At 43.0% G+C, this 27,428-nt stretch overlaps 1 protein-coding gene across 1 annotated transcript in view; it reads right to left on the reverse strand.

Annotated features, from left to right (window-relative positions):
* The window catches only part of GREB1L (GREB1 like retinoic acid receptor coactivator), a 158,256-nt gene that overhangs the window by 6,301 nt on the left and 124,527 nt on the right, over positions 1-27,428 (reverse strand). The window contains exons 16-32 of the mRNA XM_053396415.1: positions 27,135-27,269; positions 25,375-25,572; positions 24,232-24,412; positions 23,190-23,382; positions 20,910-21,043; positions 19,829-20,168; positions 15,426-15,541; positions 13,254-13,498; positions 11,001-11,554; positions 10,076-10,178; positions 9,265-9,420; positions 8,984-9,123; positions 7,218-7,379; positions 5,282-5,486; positions 4,074-4,239; positions 3,380-3,607; positions 1,826-1,967 (exon numbers count right to left, since the gene is read on the reverse strand). Coding sequence (XP_053252390.1) covers positions 1,826-1,967; positions 3,380-3,607; positions 4,074-4,239; positions 5,282-5,486; positions 7,218-7,379; positions 8,984-9,123; positions 9,265-9,420; positions 10,076-10,178; positions 11,001-11,554; positions 13,254-13,498; positions 15,426-15,541; positions 19,829-20,168; positions 20,910-21,043; positions 23,190-23,382; positions 24,232-24,412; positions 25,375-25,572; positions 27,135-27,269 — 3,398 coding nt within the window. The remainder of the gene's footprint in view (positions 1-1,825; positions 1,968-3,379; positions 3,608-4,073; positions 4,240-5,281; positions 5,487-7,217; positions 7,380-8,983; positions 9,124-9,264; positions 9,421-10,075; positions 10,179-11,000; positions 11,555-13,253; positions 13,499-15,425; positions 15,542-19,828; positions 20,169-20,909; positions 21,044-23,189; positions 23,383-24,231; positions 24,413-25,374; positions 25,573-27,134; positions 27,270-27,428) is intronic.

Here is a 27,428-nt window from a genome sequence, read left to right on the forward strand (position 1 = left end):
GCAATGGTTTAACAGGCATGGCCAAACTTGGCCTTCCAGATGTTTGGGGACCACAATTTTAATCATCCCTGACCACTGGTCCTGCTAGCTAGGGATGATGGGAGTTGTAGTCCCAAAACATCTGGAGAGCCAAGCTTGGCCATGCCTGGTTTAGGATGTATGGGGAACAGAGGTCTAGTATGCACACATAAAGGTCCTCAAAGGCTCACACCCCCTTGATGTATCCCATCTTTAGTAGCTTAACCCTGTTGACAGGGCCTTTGTTGTCTTTTAAGCCATTTGCTTAGCATTTTTTAAATTAACAGACTACAACATAAGAAGAGATGCCTCACTGTTAAATTATTCCCAGAGCCCCACTGGGAATGCCACTATTAATTAAAAAGAGAGAAAATAAAAAAATGAACAAATTTAGTTTCAGAATGAAACGTCACAAACTAAGGCCAATGGAAATATGTAAAGGTAAAGGACTCCTGGATGGTTAAGTCCAGTCAAAGGTGACTATGGGGTTGGGGCGCTCATTTTGCTTTCAAAATGAGCGCCCCAATGTGGCGTTTGTCCACAGGCAGCTTTCCGGGTCATGTGGCCAGCATGACGAAACCGCATCTGGCGCAACAAAACACCGTGACGGAAACCAGAGTGCATGGAAACACCATTTACCTTCCCGCTGCAGCGATACCTACTTATCTACTTGCACTGGCATGCTTTCAAACTGCTAGGTTGGCAGGAGCTGAAACAGAGCAATGGGGGCTCACCCCGTCGTGGGGATCTGTACCTTCCGATCAGCAAGCCCAAGAGGCTCAGTGGTTTAGACCAGTGTTCCCCAACCTTGGGCCTCCAGCTGTTTTTGGACTACAACTCCCATCATCCCTCGCTAGCAAGACCAGTGGTCAAGGATGATGGGAATTGTAGTCCAAAAACAGCTGGAGGCCCAAGGTTGGGGAACACTGGTTTAGACCACAGCACCACCCATGCCCCTAATATGTAGGAAAGGAGTGAAGAACCTAGGGTCTCCAGATATTGTTTGCCACCCCGATTTAGGGCTTATGACATGCCAGATATTGTTTGCCACCCCCAATTTATGGGCTTATGACATGCTATAAAGACACCTCCCCCCCACCGCCCTACAAAGGACCTTCCAATTAGCTTCTAGCACCACCAATGAGCTCACAGACAGAGCACAAGCAGTCAGGAGTCAGTGTTTGGGAGGACAGAAACATGCTCTTAAAACAATATGCCAACATGAAAGGAAACACCTTGAATCATCAAGTTTCCCCCAAACAGGTGTGTGCCTGCCTTTATCATTCACCTAAAACAGATAAAAAAGGTTATGACTGGAAGCCAGGATTTGTATGCAGACCTGGATTACAGTTTCAAGTATCAAATAGATTAGTATACATAGGAGTCAAATAATGCATTTTAATTCTTGCAAGTTATATTTGCTCCCCTGCAAACCCCTCAGAGTACATTATTAGGAGGCTCCAATAGCCAAAACAGCTTCCCCTTGAGATAGCTAATCACTCAGCTATTAAAAATCTTCTCCCTTCACCAGAGATTTCACCACAAGCAGGTCGTATGCCTCTGAAGGCCAGTTGTTAGGAATCACAAGTGGAGAGAGATCAATGTTGCTCTTGGGTCCTCCTGCTTGCGGGCTTCCCATAGGCATCTGGTTGGCTACTGTGAAAACAGGATACTGACCAAGATGGATCCTGTGCCTGATCCATCAGAGTTCTTCATTTCTTCTTATGAGGTAAAATGAAACTGTTGTCATTGAAGAAAGCAAAGGCACTGTTTTGTTTTCTTCTTATTGTTCAACGATGGTACTCACCATGATTTTAGGCTTAATGGCAAAGTCCTTTTGACCTCCAACCTGGATGTGTTTCTTCATGAGGCTGAAGTTGTTAAAGCAACAGATAAGCAGGCCGCTACTGTTTGTTCTCAGATTAAAATCTACATCTTCACAGAAATACCTAAAAAATGGATACAGATTTACTTAACCGGTCATGTATTTGTTCAAGTCACTGATCTCTAGTTCATGGTATGCACCTTCTGATTACTTACCATAAATTATATTGAAACCAACTCTCCTATAATCCTAAATTGTGACAAAAACACTTATCTGTAAGTGTTGTTCCTCATGAATGGCGTTTGCAGTCACACATATAGATGGTTCACCTGACTAGTGACTTGGAATTTCTTAAATGCAACAGCACACACTATATGGATTTTCCCTCCCCTACCAGGTGGTAGCCTGAGACAACGGAGGATTGTTATAGTAGGAAGGAATAACACGCTTTTGTCTCAGGTTACCACCTGGAAGCTGCCCAGTATGGAAAGTGGGAAGAATGGAGAAAGGGACAGCTCCACAGAAGCATGTCTGTAGGGGTTAAATTCACACTTTTCTTGAAAAAATGGCATTTCTGCACTAATATATTTATATTTAATGTATTACATCTAAAGTCCAATTTTCCTCCAATCAACTCAAGTCAACATACATAGTTCTTTATCCTTCCCTTTTATCTTCAGGCCAAAAGACAGTGACTGGTACCAGCTATATGGCTGAGTGGGGATTTGAAACTGGGCCTCCCCAAGGCTCCCCACAGACCATGCTGTGAGCCTGCCCTTTACAGGGAAATAGCTTAAGTCAAAGCTTTACAGTAACCATATTTCTGAATTCTAAATGTGTCTGTATAGGGCCAAATCAATAAAAAAATCATATTCACAGCGGTCAGAGGCTGCTCTTTCAATCACCAGTTGTTCTGTCCCTTCAGGTTCTAAATAGGTCAAACAAACATATTAAGACACTTGGCTAATCAGCTTAAGGCACATGTGCAAACTGTCCTTGATATGGCATTTTAAAATGTGATTATCTGTGCTCCTATTTCAGTGGGGATTGTGCTGGGAAAGGTCTCAAAGACTGTATACTTTGGTCCAACTGGAGTCCTACTAAAATGCCCTAAATGAAAAAAAAAACACAAAACACACACACACACACACACACACACACACACAGCCACCTCCATTTCTTGTTGGTTTCATATACAAGTGGTGGCCATTTCCATTCCTGCCTCCTGCCACCCCAACCCATTCTCCCCTTCCCATCCCTGTTCCGCCTTTGCTTTGACCTCGTTTTGCCTTCTTCCAGGTCCAAAAGGAACCACGCATTGCTGATCTCATGTCAATTGGACACACCTAAAATGGTCGACACCTGTATTATTTTCAATCTAGTGTTCAAGCCACCAACTTGTATATGGCAGAACTACAATCTCAGAAATAACTCAGCTTATTTTCTTTACTGGGTTGGCTTCCTTTAAGCCTCACTGACACCTGTACATTCAAAATTAGTATAGCATCTGACAGCAAAAGGGTTGCATTTTCCTACCTGTTTAGATCATATTGCACATTTTGGGTCAGGTCTACGTTGAGTAGTATAAAGTCATGTATGTGGCACCTGGAGAAAGGAGCTTTGGGAGCTCTGAAATTCAGTTTGCTGTTCCATTTCTGAATGCCCAGTATTGCATAATGGACAATTTTTGGTGTGGCTTCAATGTGCTGTAGAACGCTCTTCAGAGACACATTTTTACTCGTTGATCCTTGATCCATGGACTGACTATGAAACGCAAAATATTTTTTATTGTACTGCATCACAACTCCACTCAGAGGAACAAATTATGACCAAGCAATCTGACTCTACTGCAGCTTTGTACCTCACAGGGTTGTTTGGAAATTATTGTGCTTGCTTTAAGAGATATTAGGCTGCATGGAATTATCAGTCTTATACTCTTAGTCTCTTTTTCATGTTGCTCATCTTTAAAAAACTAGGTCTAGAACGTAGAAATACTAGATATATTAAAAGTACAGAGCAGTGTTGCAAATCAAATCAGCAAGAAACACACATGCTATCCAGTTACACGTGTGAGAAGGGGCAGTTTGGCCATGCTGCTGCTGGTCTTATCTCAACATCACCCAACACTGCTGCCCCGTCAAAGCATGGATAATGTGTGAAGGGGCTAACAGTGTAGTGATCCAAGATTCTGCTATAGTTCCTAGTCTCTAATTTTGAGACACTGACTTACCTGAACTGTTCTTGGATGACATGGCTGTTCCATAAGACACAAGAGTCATCCATAACCACAATGAATGGCCAGACACACTGACGCTTGACTCCTAGCTCCTCCAAGCGATTTCTCTCCAGCTCCAAGTTATGGTAAGAAAGCTCTTTAATAAGGAATCTGGCAGCACCTGAAAACATGTAGCATAGAACTTTACCATTTTGGGGGAAACAGAGACCTCTAAATTCCACATAACAGTTGGAAGTTTGTGAAAATAGACAGTATGGAGAATGGCTTTTATGAACACTAAGGGGTAGGAATCAAGTGCAATTATGCTTTATGAAATGGTCCAGAGACAGACTTTGAAGCTAGGACTAATGGGAAACTGGCCGACTATCCAATGAGTATTGGCTGCAGAGTCAATCATGTCTTCTAAGGTCAAAGAACCACCATATGGCATGGCATTGAAGAGGAAGTCACCATGCTAGGTCCACTAAATTCTAAAGCACTGCCAAAGCTTTAGCTATACTAATATATTTAAACAGTATTCGAATCTCTGAAAATATTCAGTGAAGCTGAATTATGGGATCTTATTCTTCATGTAGTCATGAATTAAACTGGGAGGCCCCAAGATGAACCTAGAAGAGTGGCCGGATTTTACTTCCAGATTTCTGGAATAAGCATTCTGCACAATTTCAGTTCTCCTAATGAAGCTCACAAGCTGAGCTTTAGTCAGTCACTATCTCTCAGCCTAAACTACCTCACAGAATTGTTGTGGGGATAAAATGGAGAAGCTGGGGTGGGGGGGTGGGAGGAGAAGTACTGTATGTATGCTACCATTATCTGTCTGGAGGAAATGCAGGAAATGTAACCAACAAACAAAAATATTATCAAAACTTCCTAACTTCCAAAATTCCCCCCACATTTTGCTAACTGCCAACAAACACCAAATACCCAATGTGAGCAAGACCATCTTAGATGTGTCCATTAACATGCCATACAGAACAGTACATGTAAGTGAAATTGTAGTGGAAATCAAAGAGAATAAAGGGAGGGAGGGAGGGAAAGTGCCTGCATGTGCATAGATAAGAGAAGAATTATAAACAACAAAGAAATCTCTTCACTACTTACCCATTTAATGCTAACTGGATACTGCTCCCTGTAATTATGTTTCCATGTCATTAACTGGTATGTTTAGAATCAAAAAGTTATAAGACTATATAAACGCTTACCAACTCCAGCATTGTTGAACATTCCTGGCAAAACCAGCATGATGTGGTTGGGCCAATATTTGCGATAAAGTGGCATTTCATATTCCTTCACCACAAGCAGATGGAGGTGGCTGATGCCTTCCATAGCATGATATAGATTCAAGAGGCCATGCTCATGGCGTCCACTTGAAGGAGTGAAAATAGGACTCTTTACTGTATTCATGTTCTGTTAGCAGCACAAGAGAAAAGAAGAGTTCATATATGTTGGGCACAACACATCTCTCTTTGCTTCTGAGGTGATATACCCAACTTTCTTGTAGGGAGAACATGCACACTGGTAGACCAAACTTTGCCAATCAGAGGGTTCTTCATATTTCTCACTTGTCCCATCCTCTTCCTACAGAAATTAATTACTCCAACTGACTTCTATAGCAAACAGTGATGGGTCTGCTAAGGCTGGGTAAAAAAAATTAGCCCGTTCCCTAAACTCTGCAGGCCACAACATAACAGAGAGAAAGTTGTTTTGCTCTCACTTCGTGCTTTCAATTAAAATGAAGTAGCTTGCTTCAATGACAACTAAAAAGAGCCACAGCATTCTGTAAAGGAATGGCAATCAATAACATTTGAGGGGTGTGTGTGTGTTAAAATAGTCTGTCATACTGATAGGCCTTTGCTAACATTAATAATAGTTTTCACTTGCAGCTGACATCTTACGTCAAAAAGAAGTGTTTCTTTACAAAGCCCAGTGTTGAACTATGGAAGATGTAGTGGTGGCTTTAAAAGGGGATTAGACAAATAGAGGGAGATTAAGGCTGTCAATGACTACTACCGTATTTTTCGCTCTATAACATGCACCCGACCATAACACGCACGTAGTTTTTAGAGGAGGAAAATCCGTAGGCATGCCACCCGTAGGCATTTCCTCCATAACACGCACAGACATTTCACCTTACTTTCTAGGAGGAAAAAAGTGAGTGTTATGGTGCAAAAAATACGGTAGTTATGATGAGTATGTTCTACCACCAGTCAGAGGCAGCATGCCACTGACTGCTAGTCACTGGGGAATAACAGCAGGAGAGAGCTATTGTCCTCATATCCTGCTTATGGGTTTCCCACAGGCATCTAGTTGAGCACTGTGGGAAACACATGCTGGACTAGGTAAGGTTCTCAGTGCTCCAAACCACAGTTTGGAAGCTTAGAAACAGGTGCTGGGCAAGCAAGCTCCCTTATCTGTCCTCTTTACCCCTTCTAGACATGGGACTCCTCTTCCCTTTCCTGGTTTGCATCCTCTAGTTTCTCACAATGAGATCCAAATTAGACAAGCTATGCTTAGAGCTAACAGGAATTACTTCCATACCTTGATGATGAAATGTATAGTTTAAAGCGGCTTTGGGGTCAATTTTGTTTACTATTAACCAGAATTTTCCTAATTTGGATGTCACAACAAACTATGGTCATGCAAACTAGGAAATGAAATGGAACCCATGCATGAGAGATTGTAAGAGAATGTTCATGAGCTAAGAGCATATTCCTAATCTTCCAATGCGCAGTTTGGGGCATTGGGAATGTGGCATATGAATTTATCCATGAAGCCAAAGATTGTGTGTGTGTGTGTGTGTGTATATATAATATAAAATTCACGACAGAACAACAAGCAGAAGATCAGCAAGCTTCTAACAATATGCAGCAAGAGTGAGGGGTGTGGATTCACTTGAGCACCTCTTGTAGCTTCGTTGGGTTGCGGTAACTCTACTGATGTGAAGACCTAGTCATCCATGGCCCATAGTAACTCAAGGCTTACATTATGGCCAGAGATGCTTGTGATTCTTGAGAGGGCGGAGCAATGTAGAGGGGAACTAACTTCAGACTCTAGATCAGTTTCTCAGAGCTGAGCTATACTGAAATATTATGCTACAACAGGGTGTGTTTTTACATAGCTAAGACAGATTTCACCCACCTTATCAGATACAAGAGGAAGCCGCATGCTTTCCAAATGCTTGCCCTGCTTGCTGAAGACAAAATAGCTCTCTTTGGATTTGGGAATGATAAAATGAAGCTGGATCTCTTCTCCTAACATTGAGGATGAGAATGTAAATGCATGTAGGGTGGAGTCAGACATCTGCATGCAAGGAAGAGAAAGAAATTGTAACCTACTAGAGAGGCCACATGCCAATGCAATTCCACAAGTGTGGGCAACACAGTTGGATAAATCTTGCACAGAAAATAATCTACTAAGTCTAGGAACACAGCTACAGTGGCTCAGTCTTCTACAGTTTTATTATTTGCAAGGTTACAGTATAGGGCATTTGTCATTCTCACTTCTTACATCAGGCTGCTTTAAAACTCCTGTTGTTTAGTACAAGTTGGTTACTCTACACATCGTTGCATACTAATGGAAAAAGAGAAGCACCACCACATTTTCTGAACTGAAGAAGGTTTTTTGTGTGAATGTTGCAGAGCAGATGGGCAAGGAAGCCAATGGACAAGGTACACCTTACACCTCTTGCACTGCATGTGTGCGATGGCAGAGTAATACATCTTACAGCTGAACAGATGGATCGGGTCCCAGAACACAATTCAGCAAACCTGCATGCCCTTTAAAGATCTACAATGTTATGTTGATTTTAAACCATTATGCATCATAGCTTCTCATTAAAAAATCCACAATTTGGGATTTGGTAAAGCTTTAAGGCATTTCTGCTAGATCAGATCTCTTTATCTCGCCCTCTGAACTCTCCCAAAGCTACCCTCCTGAGTCACACCCCTCTTTAGTCCTGCTGGAATGTGCCTGATAATGCTTCTTGCTTACCTGGATGGAGGACAGAGGCAGAAGGCTGAGTGTGATGGAATGTCAAGGGTGCTTCCCAGCCAGAGGAATGTACATGGCAGATAGTTAACTCTTTAGTGTCCAAGATAACACATACGGTCGCTCCTAAAGTTCTAGACCCACCCCCAATGTAGCATCTGGGCAGCAATTCCCAGGTCTGTGCTCTATGGAGCAGTTGCAGCAACAGGGGACCACTCCCCCTCAACCAGTTTATGTCCCTCCCCCTGATGGGCTGCGTGCATGCAGGCTGAGACATTGCCTGCATGGCAATGTCCTCTGCTCATCCCTTTTCAATCCCTTCCTGGTTTTGGGAGACAGTGGTGCAGAAAAGGGTGGGGAAGCACCTGGCCCTTCACTTGCCTGACCTGCCTCTTTCTCCTCTTCTTCCAACCCAACCTGTGCTCCACCTTCCAGCTCTGGAGCTTCCCCTACCTCTGACCCTTGCCTTGTGGCTGGAACAGTTCCCCACAAATCACTGACTCCCTCTTCCGAGTCATACTCCAGCCCTCCTTCAGCCCTGGTGCACACTCGTCCGCGTTCTGCCAGTCCCTGACACAGAACTAGCCTAGCAGATGAAGGAAAAATCCACATTTATTGTGCTGCCTACATTTGCCTCTGGTTCTGCCCACCCCTGGAGCATGTGGCCCTTAGGAGGCTGCCTTAGAATAGGGTGTGGACCTCAGGCTGGAAAAAGGTTCCCCACCCCTTGTACTAGAAGCATTCTTGTCTTCTACTCTGAAAGAGTGATCTAAAGCAAGGATTGGCAGAAGGTAGATCAGAAGGTCCACCAGCAGATCTCTGGGTGCTTTTCAGCAGATCTGTAGAGGTTTCTAACTTGTTCCCAAGATAAAATGAACGATTGTTAATGTGGTTGTGTGACTTGAAGCCCTGCGTACCGGAGCTGAAGGGTTTATGTCCATATATTGATGGCACTGTTCACAGTGATGGAAAGTATTGTAAGCTGCATACTTTGTCAACATCATAGACACAGTAGCCCGCTTTCTGTGTTCCTCAGCTTTGGTTTCTTTGCTTGGTTCTGTGGACGGAGACAATGAAGGAACAAAGGCAATTCCTGCTAGTTATTTAAATGTTCACAACAGAACTGAAAGATCAATTGCTTTCTAAAATGTTTCAAATGGCTAGGAAGAAGAAAGCAGCAAAATCAGTTTTCACTTGCCTTGTTTTATTCTTTGTAGCTGGTTTGTATATACCAGACTCATGAGGAAATATTTAGGATCATGCACACTGAGGTCAAAAGGCATTTTGCTGATTATTTCAACATCAGGCCACTGATCATTGCTAGGCTGGACAATTTCTTTGTCCTCTGTATGACCTGAAAAAGGAATCTTATGAATACTGATACCAAACAAAATCTTATTATTTATACAGTACTTTCCCACTACCTAAGTTCTCCAGGCACATCAACATACATTTCAGTATGCTGCTGTCACAACTGCTCTGACAACAACTCACAACTCGCTCCCATTTTTACAGATGAAGGTCTGGGGCTGAGAGGTTGCATGCACATTCCATCTTTAAAGCACATTCAAAGCACATTCTTTCCCTCAAAGTTATAATCCCCAGCACCCTAAACAAACTAGATAGTAGCTTTCCTAGGAGTAAAACAAGGCCAAGAATAGTTTTAAAACTCCAGAGCTTGGGCAGTTCAACTTAGCAACTTTAAAAGCTAGGCAATTGTGTCGAAAATATTCTTTATAGTTACATTATGTACATTATTTATGATGATCAAGGAGAATGTTGGACAAGGAGAATGCAAGTCTAACACACTCATGCATTTCTAGTCCAATATTCACTCATTTGTACAAATTGCAGAATGCACAAAAAGTATACATTTCCTACAGAAGGTACACAAATCTTTGATAGCAGTATTTAAAAAAATGATAATCCCTCTTCCCAGGGCACTCTGAAAGCTTCACCCCTTACAAAAAACTGGTCATAAGAAATTATAACTGGACCTTAGTACTTACTAGTATTAATATCTTCCTCATCATACACATCCACTTCCAACAACCTGATCAGCATGCGAAAGAGAATTCGTAGGAACTGCAAGTAAGAACCAGTTTTCCCAACCTAAACAAAGAGGGGAGGGAACTCTCAGAAAAATGTATAATCGGAGAAGTATTTTTGTCTGCTATGAACTTTCATTTGAAGATCTGCTAAAGTGGCCCAGCATGGCCCAAGAACCATCACCAGTCACTATGCAGTTTAAGTCCCCATTTTTGTATTTGTCCTTTTGCAGAGAGAGCATTATGTGATCCTATGTCACATAATGCAACATCATCTTATTGTGATCAAGGGGGAAAGAATTAGAATTAGATAGATATCTAATTCAAGAAGGCTGCCCTTCTGCAGCAACGCCGATACAGCAATACTGTGATACAATACTGGCCCTGTTCACAGTAAACCAGTTGGTGGCTTACCATATAGGCAGCTTACTGGGCTTTTTTGTCTCGCTATCACCTGCTTGAGGATGAAGCAAGCCATGATGCTTGAGGCTTAGCATTACATTTGAACCAGGAATCATAGTTTGTTTCACTCCAACAAACCACTGTAAGTAAATCTAGAGCAAACCTTTGCTACAATGATCACACTAGTAGTTACTTTGCTCAGTAGCAAAGTAAGGTCATATGCTACTGATATTAAGTCAACCCACAGATTTGCTCTCACTTTCCAAAGTGTTCTATGCAGTGGTTTGCAGGATTATGCAAGCACAGGAATAAGGAAGCATGGAAGTAAAACAGTTGACTTCTCTCACTGGCACACTTGTGTGTATCCTAACACGCCTTTCTATACCCTAAAGCCCAGCCCTTCTGAGCTGCTAAAACATTTTGACCCACCCCTAATGACCCTGAAATTTGAGAGCTGCCACAACAGTCCCAAAGAGGACATTACCTGCGGAGGTCCCGTTAGAAGCAGCCGCCGTGGGTGAAAGTTCCTGCCGCCGGTGGTATCCCCGTGATTATTGTAGTCCACATGGTGCTGTCGAGCTGCAGTCCACTGTCTGTAGTACAAAGACTGCTCTTCACTGGCCATATCCTTGTGTATCAAAGGCCTCAGAGAGCTCACCCAAGACACATCGGCATGAGGCAAGAGAGAAGAGGAGAAGGGATGCTGCCCACTCTTCTGTGCACCAAGAAGGCAGTAGGCGGCTTTGGATAAGATCACAGTCCGGGGCAAGGACACCCGCAAAGCCTTGCCTTCTTTCACAGACTGGCCTGGCCACCGGAATGACTGGCTGACGGAGGAGGTTGCTGCTGACAGTTTAGAAGTGGTGCTGCTTGCTACCTGGTTGCCAAGAGAGTCACATTCTTGTTTCAAGGTCTCCCCGGCAGCAAATCCTTCATCAACTGAACTCTGGGCCACATTCTGGAAGTTCAGGGGTGGCGGCAGCTTCTGAGACTTGTCCATAGCACTGGAGGAGCTCACACCATTTTCTGCTATAGAACCTGAAAGAAAGAAAGAAACTGAAAAACACTCAGTAAGCTAAAGTATGTCACACACGTTTTCTGCTTACAAGATTTATACAGTCACACCTCTGTTTACAGATGCTTCAGGTTGTGTTTTTTCAGGTTATGGACCAGCCAAAACCCGGAAGTACCAGAACGGGTTACTTCTAGGTTTCGGGGGTCGTGCATGCGCAGAAGCGCCGAATCGCAACCCGCGCGTGCACAGACGCGCCGCTGCGGATGGCGAACGTGCATCCCCCACGGATCACGTTCGCAACCCGAGCATCCACTGTACTGTAAATGACTTCATTCTGTTTATGGACACCACAAAAAGGCAGGAGATGAAATGGTTGGTGAGTTAGTGAATTAGACCTAACCAGCCAGATCTTCTTCTGCTACAAATCTGAGAATTATCATTTAAAAGTCTGATGACTGGCTGAAGTGTTAACAGGTGTGGCTGGCCCTATCACTGTATTCCTGACTGTCTTGACACAGGCAACAACCTACAGGGTCTAAGACGGGCCAACTCTGACAGATGAGCAGGACTGACTGATGGCACTAGGGAAGCCTTGAGGCAACATACACTTTTTTTGCCCACGTTGTCTGATTTAAAACCACACAGGTAAAAACGGGCCACCTGGCGTTACTATGCCCCATCCACCTATCAAACTCATCCCTCAAACTCATGGAGATTAGAATCCAAGCATGCTGGCTGGCTGTAGCTCCCTACCCCTGTGCTAAACCATGGTTTGGCGATATGTCCGAAGTATCTTTAATCTGCTCCTGATTATGATTAAAGGGATAGCCCACATTTGTCATTAACTGATCATAGTTAAAGGGTTCAAATGTCTCCATGAGTCCAGAAAGGAGCATCCTACCACGCACAGCTTCTCCTGTTTTTATATAGCACTATGATGGGAAAAGCCATTACATCAATCCTGGTACAACTGCACTGACTGCCAATTTGTTTCAAGTCCAAACTGGTTTTGACCTATAAAGCCTTAGGCAGTTCAGGAACACAATGCCTCAAGGACCACCTCTCTCCATATGAACCTAACCAGACTCTGCGATCATCATCTGAGGCCCTTCTTTGTGTGCCTCCTCCACCAGAGGTCCGTGACATGAGAATGGGCCTTTTCTGCAGTGGCTCCCCGCCTGTGGAATACTCTCTCCAGGATGGTTTGGCTGGTGCCTTCATTAAATACCTTTCAGAAGCAAGCAAACATGTTCCTCTTCAACCAGGCCTTGGGCTAATTAACATCCTATACCCTTTGAAATATGTTTGCAGAAGGGGTTGGGGAGAAGGAGCTTATTATTTTGTGTTGTTTTGTTTCTTCTTGTTTTTATTATGTAGTTTGTGTTTTTAGCTTGTATTTTTAATGTTGTGAACCCCCCTGAGCTCTACAGATGAATGGTGGTATACAAATCAAATCAAATCAATCAATAAATAAAAGTCTGATTTTACATCACTTCCTTTCCACTTCCCCTCTATACCATCTTCCCCTTGTCTTCCTTCCCACTCTGAGATCTATGCCTCATTCCCATTCTTCTATTTTCTCTTATAAAAACTGAAATTGCTTCTTACATTCCTGCTTGCTTAACTGCTGACTATTCAGCACCTCCACAAAGTCCAATGTCTAAGAAAAAGGACACTCATTCCCAAGCAAGGACCGTATGGAATGGTAAATACACAGCCAACCTGAAGTTCCAGTCACAGCACTGCTGTTACTCTGAGGTCTCTCCAAGTCAATCAGCAGCTCATCCGTATCATTCTCACTGACACTGGCCTTCTCCTGCTCCTTTTCACTAAGGTCTAGAGCTACAATGGGTCCTCGGATTGCTTCCTTTGAAACATAGCAGCATGCCAGGCCCACTTCTTGTTCTAAGGCAGTGCGAGTTAAATAGCTTGAGTCAATCAGCCGAAGATCACAATATTTCAGGGATCTGGAAAATCAATATATAAGGATTTAACAAGGGGTGCATTATTGCATTATTATTATTATTATTATTTCAATAAAACATTTTGGGCTGTGGTTTAAGCAATACACATGCACTCTGAAACGCATCAATAACCTGTACTGGAAAAAAGGAGATGCAGTTTTTAGTTCACAAGAAACATACTGCTTTCTCAAGTTACACTAGAAAGCAGATGACTGGAATGCGGGAACGAGGGAATCCATAGAACTATGGGATAGAGTCTTCATTTGATCTTTTATTTTTGGAAAAAGCTGCTGTTTCGGTCTTTTACTTTCTGATTTGACACAGCAAAATGTTTCCCCCTTTCTTGGTACCAACCCCCCTGGCCTCAAGAGAGCCAGTGTGGTGTAGTGGTTAAGAGCGGTGGACTCGTAATCTGGTGAACCGGGTTCGCGTCTCGGCTCCTCCACATGCAGCTGCTGGGTGACCTTGGGCCAGTCACACTTCTCTGAAGTCTCTCAGCCCCACTCACCTCACAGAGTGTTTGTTGTGGGGGAGGAAGGGAAAGGAGAATGTTAGCCGCTTTGAGACTCCTTTGGGTAGTGATAAAGCGGGATATCAAATCCAAACTTCTCTTCTTCTTCAAGGCCCCAGTGTTGGCCTGAGGAGGACTCCAATTCAGATGGCACCCCAACAGCTCCACTTGAGGAAGAGCCCTTAGCACCCTCCTTCTACACTGCCCCAGCTTGAGGATGTGGCTCTTCCATAATTCCCAGAGTCTGAGAATGATTCCGTTGCAGCTTCTCATGCTCCACAACCACACAAATCGGAATGTAAAAGACCAAAACAGCAGTTTTTCAAATATAAAAGTATGCAATCATGGTAATCAAACCCTCATATCAAAAGTAGAAAACCAAACCTAATTAACAGGAGCAGAACAACGGTTTGCAAAAATTCAACATAAAGCTTTGGCTACGGAGTCAAAGCCTTCATATACATTATAGTCTGTGTTTAAAAGCCTGACTGTGTCTATCCATGTATCCTGTGGCCTGCAGAAGAAGTAGCAATGAATAGTGGAGCCTCAGCCAGGCCAGGTGAATCATGACCCTGGTCTTTTCCCAGGCTGAGAGTTAAATAAAGCCTTAAGGCTAGCATGCCCCTGTTGAATTTTTTAAAACCGTTGTTCTGCTCCTGTTAATCAAGTGTGATTTTCTACTTTTGATATCAGTGTTTTATTACCATGATTGCTGTCAGGGAACTGCCATCGGAGCCAAGAGTGGATGTAAGGCTCCCCAACGATGCAGGAAGAGAGAGAACACTTCCTTTGGGGAAGGAAATCGGCGTGACACCAGGAAGAAAGGGGAGCAGGGAAGGACTTCGGAGAGATGGCTCCAAGACTCTTCCACAGAGACCAGCGGGGAGAGCCCAGGACCTCCGCTGGCCACGCCCACTCTGCGCAGAAGACTTCCGCGCAGGGAGGCTAGGCGGAGACTTGGCGTCAAAGAGCTTTTATGTTGGAAGAAGTTCAGGAAACGCCCACTGACGGATTCTGCCAGTGACTGACACAGCCACGGAGAAAGGGCTGTCCAGCCAGGGAAAGGTTTAGCCAGACAACGTTGCCTAGAGCAGCAGCCCCCTTACGCACGAGCAACCCCCAATTCCCTTTACAATTGCATACTGCCCTGATAACTCTGCTGAAAAGCAGAATAACTGCTTTTAAATAAAATAATTGTGAAACCCTTGAAATGAATAAGCAAATAAATAATTGAAATATTCATTTCAGTCAAGAACATATATTTTCACAATGAGATTGTGCATTTTACAATGAGGGTGTGCGAGAGACTAAAAAAGTGTTACCTTTGCAAATAATCACGTAAAATAAGTGGTTAGAAGTTATGCATATATTTTAAGATGCTTTTGAAATAACATTTGCACTGTAGAATTCGGAGCATACCTGGGAAACGTTTCCCCTAGCGGATCCTTGCCAGTTAAAACAACAATGCAAGGCAGACCTTCTAAATCCTGGTAAGTATGAGGAAGCCAATCCTCCCGCTCATTTCCTCTCCAGGCCTGTGAGAAAAGAACAAGAAAGCTTGGGATCCATTGCATATGTATTCAAATTAAGTCATTCTCTGAGGCCAGCTGAATGCTGACGGGTTTGTTGCATCTCTCTGAAGGACACCAGACTTGCAAAGCTCATTTTTTCTGGGATGACAGCAAGCCAGATTGGACTGTGGCTTTGTGGTATAGGTTAACCCTTTGCTGCAGTCCCAGCTGGAATGGGGGAGGGAGGAAGCTGTGTGTGCTATTTATTTTGTGAATAGCTGGCACGGGTGAGGAGCAATTCCTTTTTTTAAAAAAAAATATTCATTTTTATCTTTAACAACTATCATCACAAATAAATCATAATCATGTATACACAGGATTCTCTGAATAACTGGACTTCCCTCCACCCCTCCATGGTTTCCATCATTATTCTTTTCCAACTGCATCTTATAATGTTCACCATACTTTCTTACTACAGCGGTACCTTGGTTCTCAAACTTAATCCGTTCCAGGAGTCCGTTTGACTCCCGAAACTGTTCAAAAACCAAGGTGCAGCTTCTGAATGGCTGCAGGAGCTTCCTGCACTCAAGCGGAAGCCCCGTCGGACATTTGGCTTCCGAAAAACGCTCACAAACTGGAACACTTACTTCCGGGTTTGTGGCGTTCGGGAGCTGATATGTTCGAGAGCTAAGCCGTTTGAGTACTGAGGTACCACTGCCTATGAATTAAGCAGTAGACCACTTTCTTTCCTTGCAATTCAATGTGTTTAAAGCTGTATTGTGCTTCGTTACCTGTTCCAAATAACTGGGCAAGTTTTATTTGATATTTTGCTGCAAGAATGTACATTTTTATTTTTGAAATTTCCTGATTAAAACAATCCATATCTGCAATCCGTATGCATTTCCTCCTTCTCTGCTTGCTGAAGTATATGTGGCTTTGGAACTGTACAGTATTTTCAAGGAAATAACAAAATGCAGGACTCTCTCTGTCACATACTCTGTCCCAAGACACACCCCTCACCATCCCTAATTTATACCCTTGAGTGGTTTTGCCTGGCTGGAATGTGTCCTTGAATTCTGATAATGCTTCTTACTTGCCGGGATAGAGGGTAGAGTAGGATGAGGGATGTATGCTTGTGAAGGAAACAGGCTACTCTGCAAAGGTAAAATTCAATTCACTTTTACTACAGGCCCTGCCTGCATATGGTCTCAAGAAGCTTTCTCCAGAAGGTGGCCCTCAAGCTGGAAAAAAGCTTCCCTTTCCCTACTATAATGGCTAACATTTGCAGCTAAAGAATCTAACCATGACCATCTGAATGAAGAGGAGAAGTTGGGGCCAAACTAGGCTTTATTTCACCCAGTTTGGCACCTCCACAACATGCATTTGTGTACACACACACAAAGAGAGAGAGGCTTGGAGCCCCAATGGTGACCGGCTGGAGCATTGACCTGGGGCAAAAAAACCTGGCAAGCCCCCCAACCCACCCCGTAGCTACGGCTCTGAGAAGAACATATACTTTCAAATAAGAAGCAGAAACACAGCACAAACCAACAACACCCAGTGGTCAATAAAAATGAGGTGGAGTCTCTTTCAAGGGTGTTTATCTTAAGAAAAGCTGTCTTGAACATGTGTGCACAGTAAGGAAGAAACTTTCCACAACAGCTTCCCCTCTACTATTTGCTGCTCTCTATCCAATGTTTTTTACCTCTGCCTCCCTCATACATATTCTGCACACGAGTATTTTCGTTCGATGCAAAAGAATAGGTCAGAAATTAAAATACTTCAGTGGATAAGTGAGTCAATATGGGGCTCGGCTTTTTGGTAGTTTCCACTGTGAAAAGGCCTGTGACTAATTCCTTTCTCTGACCTGGGGCAGAAGCCATTTCTTCTATTAGAGATCTACTTCCTTTCTCCACACAATTCAGCCTCTGGTGCTATGCATAACTGGAAATAATATAGTTATGCGCAGCACATAACTGGAAATAATACAAATTGGGCCGTGCCCACTGGGGGAACTCACAAAGCTCCCTGCTCAAGAGCACATCACAAGCTTCTATTATTCTGCTCCATTGGCTGTGCTCAGGTGTATGAACTAAAATACAGTGGTACCTCGGGTTTCAAACTTAATTCGTTCCAGAGGTCCATTCTTAACTCAAAACAGTTCTTAACATGAGGTACCACTTTCGCTAATGGGGCCTCCCACTGCTGCCGCTGCCTCCGCTGTGCAATTTCTGTTCTCATCCTGAGGTAAAGTTCTTAACCAGAGGTACTCCTTCCGGGTTAGCGGAGTCTGTAAGCCGAAGTGTTTGTAACCCGAAGCGTTTGTAACCCAAGGTACCACTGTATAATCATCCTGAATGGCATGTATGTAACAGCAGGTTATCTGTCTCAAGTGCAGGCTGATGCATCACTTGAGACTGAAATGAGAGGAAAAGACATGAATAGGAGTTTTGGCTGCCAAATCACAGACTACTTTATCTTCAAACTGGCTTCTTCCCTAGTGATAAATTGATAATCCATCCACTCTTTGTACCTCATTACTTGCGAACACAGCATTTTGTTCTTCAGTGTTTTAAACACTGAATTATTTTGTTTTTAACAGAAAAAAGTAAGTTGCATAATGCTACTTGTTATGAACAGAAAGCTGCATGATGCATCCTGTTCTACTAAGAGTTTGATCCAATGAATGTCTACAAAAAGCCGTTATAGCACCAGCACTCGTACCAATGCAAGCTAGTTAGCAGTCCAGTTTGCACATAGCACTAAGCTAAGTGACAACATAGCACGAACGAGAAGGCTCCCAGTACTGCAGTCACTGCCTTTCTCTCCAGACTTCATTGCTACTGCTCTATTATTATTTATTGACTTTATATACCACCCTATACCCGGAGGTCTCAGCAGCTCACAGAATAAAATCAAAATAATAAAAACCACATAATACATAAAATAAAAACAACAACCCAATAACCCTACTCCAAAAAACCCCACATTTTAAAAGGGCATAGGATGTCATTCAAATCAACCAAAGGCCTGTTTAAAATGGAATGTGTTTGCCTGGCGCCTAAAGGTGCAAAATGAAGGTGTGGTTTTACCATTGCCTCCTTCCAACAGACATAACACTAAGCCAAACTATGGTTTAGCCCTCAGTAGCATAGCAGCCATAATCTTCAGTCCAGGAACCTACACATATGCTCATTTGCACTCAGCGACTAACCGGCTCAGGTGCCCGGTGTGGCGTGTGCGTCCTGCAGCCAGGGGTGGGGCGCGCTGCATGGAGCCTCTCCACCACCTCCCACTCAGCTGTAGGGCGGCTGAGGGAGAGGCGGTGGGCAGACACAAGCCCCACGTTGCCGTTTTAGGCAGCGCGACGCCTGCAGCGCCCAAGCCACCACATCACTCCCAGGAGAGTGTGTGACGCGCAGTGCCAGCTGTGTTTTGTTACGTTTGTTGACTGAACTAAAAAGTTTCGTGAGCCCAATTTTATTATTATTTTTTTAAAGTCATATTTTTATCATTTTGTCACACACACCCCAGTGATGCCACCCAGGGCGGCCCACACACACCTTCCTCTGCCACTGTTTGCACTAAGCCAGACATAGGTAAACTCAGCCCTCCAGATTTTTGGGATTACAACTCCCATGATCCCTAGCCCAGTGGTCAGGGTCGAAGTTGCCTATGCCTGCACTAAGCCATGGTTTGGCTTAATGTTATGTGCAAATAGGGTCAGTATCCTATTCCCAATACTGTGCCCTATCTGTACAATGGGTCTTCATGTTTGTAAGTTAACATTAGATTTTGTGTCTGCAACTGTGCAAGAGTACACAGCAGGGGAAGATCCTTGACTCTGTCACTATTTGTTGACTCTTGTCCACCATATCCCCTTTCTCCCCATGTTACTTCTCCCAAGACTTTCCATGGTCTCCTTTGCTAGCACAGTTGCACTGGTCTCATTTTGCAAAATCCTGAATGTTTTGATGTCTCAGCAAGTCCATGTATGACATGATAGCTCAAAACACCTGCAACTATGTATTTTTTTTCTTTGCAAGTGGACTGTATGAAATCATTCACCAATGACTTTCACATGAGTTCAATGGTAACGGGTCTGTTTTTGCTTACTCAGAACATTGTAAAGCACGGTACAGTAAGGCAGTATCTGAATGAGTCCGGTCAAAAGTAGCTTATTACATTGTCTCTTCTCCATGGGAAATTTAAACACACATCAACAAATGACCATGAGTACACTTATTGCATGCAAACCTGTAAGTTCTATGTAATATGTAACAAAAAAGCAAACAAGCCACCTAAGCTAACCTTTAATCGCTTCACAAAGTGCTTGGCAACAGTAAGTTCTGAAGCTGGGTTCCCCAAGATGATCTCAAACCGATACTGCAGGCCTAGTTTATCTCGAGCTTCTTGCAGCCTCTCTTTTGCCAGCATTGCCAGCTGCACAGAGGGAATCCTGATGACAAGCATGTGGCCACGGCCATTCTTATCCTTGCCGGGTGCAGTGATGATGTCATCCATTATGCTGAGAGTCTCAGGTGTGCTGTGGTCCCTGAGGGAGGCTATGGTGGTGAGGGCCATCAGTGCTTCCAAATACTGCTGAATAAGCAGATAGCAGCGAATCACCATGCTGTGCAGCCTGGGGTACCTTGAAAAGAGCACAGCTTAGTTTTAATTAGTCAAGTTAGTATGTGCTGGTCTGATGTTGGGTCCAAACATCAGACAAAAGAAAAGGAAGAGGCATAGCCTGGGACTCTTAAAAGTATTCTCATTTTAATTATATGATTAATCGTATAAGCGCTGTGTTTGCATACATTTCTATACTGCTAGCAGAATTATAGACAGACCCTAAACATCACAGTCTAATCCAATCCAATCCAATTCAGAGGTTAAGTCCCACTATGTTCAGTGGAGATTATTCCATAGCATGTATCTGAAGGAGTGTCTCCACCCTCATCGTTTTACCTGGACACTGAGGTCCAGCACCGAGGGCCTTCTGGCAGTTCCCTCACTGCAAGAAGCCAAGTTCCAGGGAACCAGGCAGAGGGCCTTCTCTGTAGTGGCACCCACCTGTGGGACGTCCTCCCACCAGACGTCAAAGAGAATAACAACTACCAGACTTTTAGAAGACATCTGAAGGCAGCCCTGTTTAGGGAAGCTTTTAATGTTTGATGCATTACTGTATTTTAATATTTTGCTGGAAGCCTCCCAGAATGGCTGGGGAAGCCCAGCCAGATGGGCGGGGTATAAATAATATATTATTAATATTATTATTAAGGACTGAATATCCTTTCCTGCTCACTGCTCATTAGGATGGGGAATTAGACATTCCTCTTTCTAGACAGGCATACTCATGGACTTAGCTAAATACTATTCCAAAAGCACTTACCTCTCTAACAGTGTATTCACCATTTTTTCAAAGGTTTCATCACATCTCAGAAGAGGGCTTGTGATTCCCCACTGCAGAGATTTGCTGTATTCATTCAAGCCAAAATACAGCTTCTCATCTTGGCTCAGTTCCTCCTGCTCCAAACAGAGATAAGTAATGTGCAAGTAATGTGATTCTTAAGAGTGTATACTTGTCCTATATACAAAACATGTGTTTTTCGCTTCCCCTTGAAAATTATCATTATGTTCATACATCTTATAAATGGCCTTTTCCCTTCATAAACAAGGTTTGAAATAACTTTTGTTCAATACAGCCACAACCATATTGCCCACAGATTCTGTAGCTGAATGAAGAACTATAATAGTCCCAAATAATGGATTATATAGATCTCCACATCAGTTAGTTTACCCTAAAATCCCTTTATGAGGGAATTAGTTTAATGTAGGGCTGTCTTCAAAGACAGACCCAAAGCTCAAATGATTTCAGAATGCAGCAAGTAGACTGCTAACATGGACCAGGAGATGGTCTCATATTGCACCTCTTTTGAAACAGCTTCACTGTCTTCCTTTTTGTTTTCTGGCTCAATTCAAAGTGCTGGTGCTTACTTCTAAAGTCTTACACGGCTTAGGACACAGGTATCTGCTGGACCATCTTCTCCTCTTACAAGTCACCTGAAATCTAGCTCTGAGGCTCTTTTCTGGGGGCTCCCAATATCAGCAGTAAGGCAGGTGGCAACCAGGGAGAGAGCTTTTTTGGAAATGGCACCCTATCTGTGAAGTGAGGCTTTCCCAGTGAGGATTTCTGCTCCCCACTTCATTATCATTTTTGGTGCAAGGCAAATACCTTTCTCTTTCCTCCCCCCTCCCCTGGCTTTTAAACACTGCTAACATTTAAAGTTATTAATTCATTTAAGTTGCTGTGAGCTCTTACTGGCTGGAGGTGGAGGTTTTTTATCCTACGTATAAAAAAACCCATTTATTATTATTCTAATGCAAATATTTAAGTGTCTTATGAATGGTGATATGTTTTGTACTATGATTAAATGCTTAATTCTAGTAGCTGTAGTTTATTTGTTCGGAGATGCCCTATTCCCCTTCCAGTGTGGTTTAAGAATCTCCTCACAGGGCACTCAGAATTGTAACTCTGTAAGTAGAATAGGGGACTCCTAACCATTCTCAGCACCTTTAATAAACTACAGTTCCCAAAACAGCCATGACTGTTTGAAGTGGTATCTTAGCACTTTAAATGTAAGGTGTGAATGTGGCCAAAGCTGGGAAGGAGGGAAACACCTTTGGCAGCTAGCAGTACTGTACTGGAAGAGAATGTCACTGGTGATCAGAGCCATTAGAAGGGGCTAATCCAATTGGTGTTTTGAGAGTTCTTGGGTAAAATCAAGGGGGTCCTGTGAGGTGGCCACAGGGGCTGTGGACAACAAAGCATAGAAAGCCAGATGAAGCGTCAAATAATTTGTTAGAGGTGGAGTCAAGCAGAGGACAGCTTAAAGGGGAAAGACAGAAGAGGAGGCATAACTGAAGAGACAGAGACTTCCAGAAGCTGAGGAGTCTGGTAAGCAGCTGAGTGTGAGAGGCTGAAGAAAGTTTAAAATGGGAAGGACCAGAAGTGCAATAAGGGGTGGAAGGTTCCAGAGTTGTGCTTAAGAAAGTAGAGAGACCAACAAGCAAGCAGCTGGAAAACTAAAGCCAGTCTTCAGGGTGGTGGTCCTGACCAAAGTGAAAGATTCTCTTCAGAAAGAAGTCTGCAATGTGGCTGAAGATCGATCAAGTCCATGAGAAGCAAAGCGAGGGCTGGGCCAGAGAGAAGACTTCAGTCCAGAAACCAACTGTATTCTGTGAGTACTAGCTGGGGTAAAGAGACAGAGGAATTAGGCCCTTAATTTAAATAGGGCAGTGGTGGGGTGTTTTAGTTGTTCTATAATATTTGTATTTTTGAAGTCTTTTGTAAGCACTCTATGGATGTCAATTGGCTGTTTAAAGATGGGCTATACATCACAGAAAATAAATGAAGTTGGCACCACTAACAACCAATTTCTGGGATTTACCAAAGCATATGAAGCAATTTGTAGGCGAGACAGCAACCAAGTTGAGCATTATATGAATCCTATCCCTTCTTAGATGCCATCAGAGCTTGACTTTAGACTTGATTAGATCAGCAGACGAAATCAATTCCCACTTTATGATAACAGCAGAGACAAAGACCAAAGATGCTCATAAAAGCACATAAAAGCTTCCTAAAAGCTATTATAACATTTAGACCTCTTACCATGTTGCCTAACTGTATCCAGTGTACCTCATTGGCGGAGCTGATTCTGGATTGCAGAGTTTGAAGAGCGTATGGGAAAGAACTCACTTGGAGGACAAGGAGGTTGAAAGCTTCAAGTACCTCTCTGCAATTTATCATTCTGTCAGCCAGTCCATGACTAGGCTCCCCATGGGATAGAGAACTTGAGATGGCACTAGGAAAAGCAACAAGACATTTCATTTTTAATGTCTGCTTCATGTTCTGTAGATCAAAACAAAAAGAAAAAGATTACAACAGGAGCTACAGAAGTCACTTAGGCCACAAAGAATCAGGAACTACTTAAACATGGGGTTGGTGTACAAATATTGGCTTTATGTCCCCTACTCCACTCTACAAATTAAGGTTTCACGTAAATATTTGTGGTGCAGTGCCTTTTTATAAAATTACTAATTGGTGGTACCAGTTATATAAAAAGTGGTTTTGTGTTTTTCAGGAGGTTGGGGAAGAAAAGAAAAAGCTAGTAAGTTTGAAGCAGAGGTGAGCAGCATGCAGGCCCCAAAGTGGGGAATTTAAAGTGTAGGTCATGCCATATCATATGGCCTATTCTGAATCTCTGGTACCCATTGTCAGCATCCTAATGCTATGAACACCATGACTCTGCCCATTTTGCAAAATCTGGTCTTAAGGCAGGCAGTCGCAACAAAACATAGTACAGATAGAACAGAGCATACCACTGTCACTGGGCAGGATTCTTGAAACCCATGGCGGTATAAATGAGGGAGCTGCTATGGAAGTGATCCAATTGCCATTTATCTACAATATTCCATAACACAAGCCTTTCACCATGTAGAGCCATAATCATTTTGGGTATTTTCCTGTGTCCTTAACAGCAGCATGTGGCAGGAAGGTGTCTGACAGATATGGTTCATTCTGTACTGCAGTGACGGGTGCACTTGTTTCAACTTACTAAAAACCTAAGAGCTGATACTTACACCTACAATTTGAATGAAAGCCTACAGTATAATATTAACTGTTAATATATGCTTTACTTTGAAGGAATTACCTTGTTAAATCCACATGGGCATTGTCATGCACCAGCACAAAAAGGGTATACGGATTCTGTTTTACCCGTCTCATGAAAACATCAAACTTGGTTTGAATATCATTGTCTAGCCGCACCACATATTTTTCAGCCCGTTGGTAAGCTGCTCCAGTTTCTTCAAGTCCCAAGTCTACAAGGACACCTGGAGGAAGAAACGGCAGAGACGGGAACTTTGCTTTTGCCCAGTAAACAAACAAATAAGTTCTGGAGTTGCCAAAAACAGGCTACAGAACAGATCAAATGCCAACTCAGCCATGAAACTCAACATACAGGAAAAACAATCTGTTAAGTGTTCACACGTCATGCATGGTAAGCTAGGATTCCTGGTTTAGCCTGGGTTGTTGTGACTAAGTAGCACACTGTCACACAGAGATAATTTTGTCCAAACCTCCCTTCATGTGAGTAAGTAAAACAAACCAGGAAGCAACAATTAACTTGGCTTCCTGTGATGTGCCCTGGGTTATTGCTCCCAAACAAACCAGGATTTGTAATTCAAAATTTGTTTTATGATCCTGCCTTGTTTGGGAGCATGATGCCAGAATGCTGGGTTTGCACATGGCGGGAAGCCAAGCCTAACTGAAGCTTCAGAACAAACTTTCTTCACTAACAATATTATCTATATATTAAATATGTGTAACTTCTGTCAAATGCCCTAGGCTACATTTCGGTGCCAGATTTGTCCAATGTCACTGTGTGTATTTTGTAAAACTATGAATGTCAGAAATTATACTGTGCACAAAATTCAGGAACCTAAAAGGCTAACAATGAAGACGAAATCTTAAATCCCAAAAGCAGAAGCAAAGAGACAGGCAAAGTTTCCATTGGGGCACTATATCAGTTCCATAAGAATCCATGTTCCAGCCAGTGAGTGATCAGGTGAAACAGAATTATGAAACAATAAGGAAATGCTTATCGAGATGCCTGATTTGCGTAAGATATATAAGAAATGGGCATAATCTTCTCTTTGATGCAGAATTCACAGGAATACAGCTACAGATTACATCATGATCTTTTGTATTTTGGTTTCATTATGAATTCAGTCCAGACATATATAAAACGCTTTGTTGGATTCAATATGCTGCTTTTTCCCTTGCTTTCTTTTACCTGATTGTCGAATCCGTTGAATGGTCTGTTGGACCAGCACCTCTGAACGAGGGACTACAACAATGAAATCTACTTTGCTGAAGTGACCGAGATCCAGGCTTTGGTTGCCACTGTCTGCAATGGCGCATACCTGTGACAAGAGCTTTCTGGCAATTGTGAGTTGTGGTTGATAAATTTGGAATGTTTCAGTGTCCAAATCTAGGAGAAAAAAGAACTATAATTTAGCTTCTGGGTGCCAGAAAATAGTCCAGAGATGCCCATTAATTATTTTCTGTTTCTGAAGCTAAACAGGCCTGGTCAGTACATGGAAGAGAGCTGAATGGAACTTAGTCTCAGGTGAAGTGTGTAGACCAGCAGTAGTGATTTGGATCTGGCAGGCAGGCCAGATCCTGGGTTCTGCCGCACTCAGTAGACCACTTTGACAAGTGGGCGTGTCAGTCACCTGGCACTGCCAGGACATCAGGTGACTCAAAGGAAAATCCATGTTGAGTCAAGCATGGCTTGAAGTCACCACCCATAAGTCAGTAAGTGCTGACTTTAAGCTCCCTTTTTTGTGAATTTTGCTACACTATGAAATTCCCTATGGGGAAACTGATAGCAGAGCTGACTCAAGCAAGCTCTCAGCTGATCAGGTGGGACAGCAAATCTGCCTTGCCATTGAACACTCTGGAGTGCACCTTAAGGCTCCTAATTGTGCACTGACAGCCTCACATATGATATCAGATACATGACAGGTGGGGTTGGTGTACATGAAAAGGCCTTGCAGGTCAAACTGGGACCCACAAGGTCAAACTGGGACCCACAAGCGGATGGTTCCTCATGCCTGGTAGATAAGCAGTAGGCTAATTACACAAATCATTTTTTAAATTTTCTGGAAGGAGAAATTCCATTTCTGTGTTGGGACAAGTGTAGCAATATAGACCTTGTGACCCAGCACTTTTTAATCCAGAAACAGTAGATGAATAAATATTAAAAAATTAGTAATATTACATAGTGACTGCGACTTTTTTAAAAAGCAGCTTCATTCAAGTGTTTGTAGCTGTTTTGGTTGCTAACGCATAAAACTGCAGTAGATGTGGGCTGTAACACATTCTGAATCACTTTTTAAATACCCTCCCTGGACCCAAACCACACAGGAAACTTTTTTAACACCCTTCTCGCTTCATTCATACCACACTGGAAACACCTTTCTAAGATTACAATAGGTGGTTACTGTTATAGCATTTTGTTATCAGCAGCCTGCTATGAATTTATTTGTCATACTTGGTTTATTTCATTTTTTGGTGATTCTTCGAAAGAGCTTACAGTTAACAGAAAATAGTTGTTAGCTTTACTCGCTAGGGCCCCAATAATGGGCAGAAGACCTGGTAGTTGTCTGGACCCTCTCAGCATTATTGAGCCCATTCCTTGTCCTCCACAGGTACACACACACACACACACACACACACACACCCCACCCTGCACATTAGTGCAGCCAGCCAACTATTCGCAAATTCAGTATAAACCTGGTAGAAGATACTACAACTGTGGAACTACTGACACCACTTCTCCTTGGTTTTCCCCCCCAGAATTAGGATGCGGTGGCAATATTTCTATGCCGAGCAAATACCATGTTTTCTGTGGCTTCATAGTCTGGGCCAGTGTAATGAGAGCAGGATAGAATCTTAATAGAGCAATCTTTTATATTCTCCAATTCCCAGGTGAAGGCTAACATTTGGTTTCCACATAAAGTGTTTTGTTTTTCATAAGGAAGCCCTTACCTAATTCTTGGGTGGAAACCATGGCAGCTGCTTCTTGAGATGAAACACATTCATTGACATCCCCATTGAATGGGATTACGACGTTATCTCCTCGTCTCTGTTGTATTGTCTCTAACAACTTGTCCAGTTCATCGCCTAGTAAAGAACTTTCTTTTAGAATAAGGTAGATTAAAAGGTATACCACATCCCTATGAAATCTTTCCAAGAAACGGTGTAAGGAAACACCATGCCACTATTGAACACCTATCCAGCATTTCCCCATCCAAATACTGCTGAACAAATGAAGATTAACAA

The sequence above is a fragment of the Podarcis raffonei genome, chromosome 7, assembly GCF_027172205.1.
Source record: "Podarcis raffonei isolate rPodRaf1 chromosome 7, rPodRaf1.pri, whole genome shotgun sequence".
Lineage (NCBI taxonomy): Eukaryota > Metazoa > Chordata > Lepidosauria > Squamata > Lacertidae > Podarcis > Podarcis raffonei.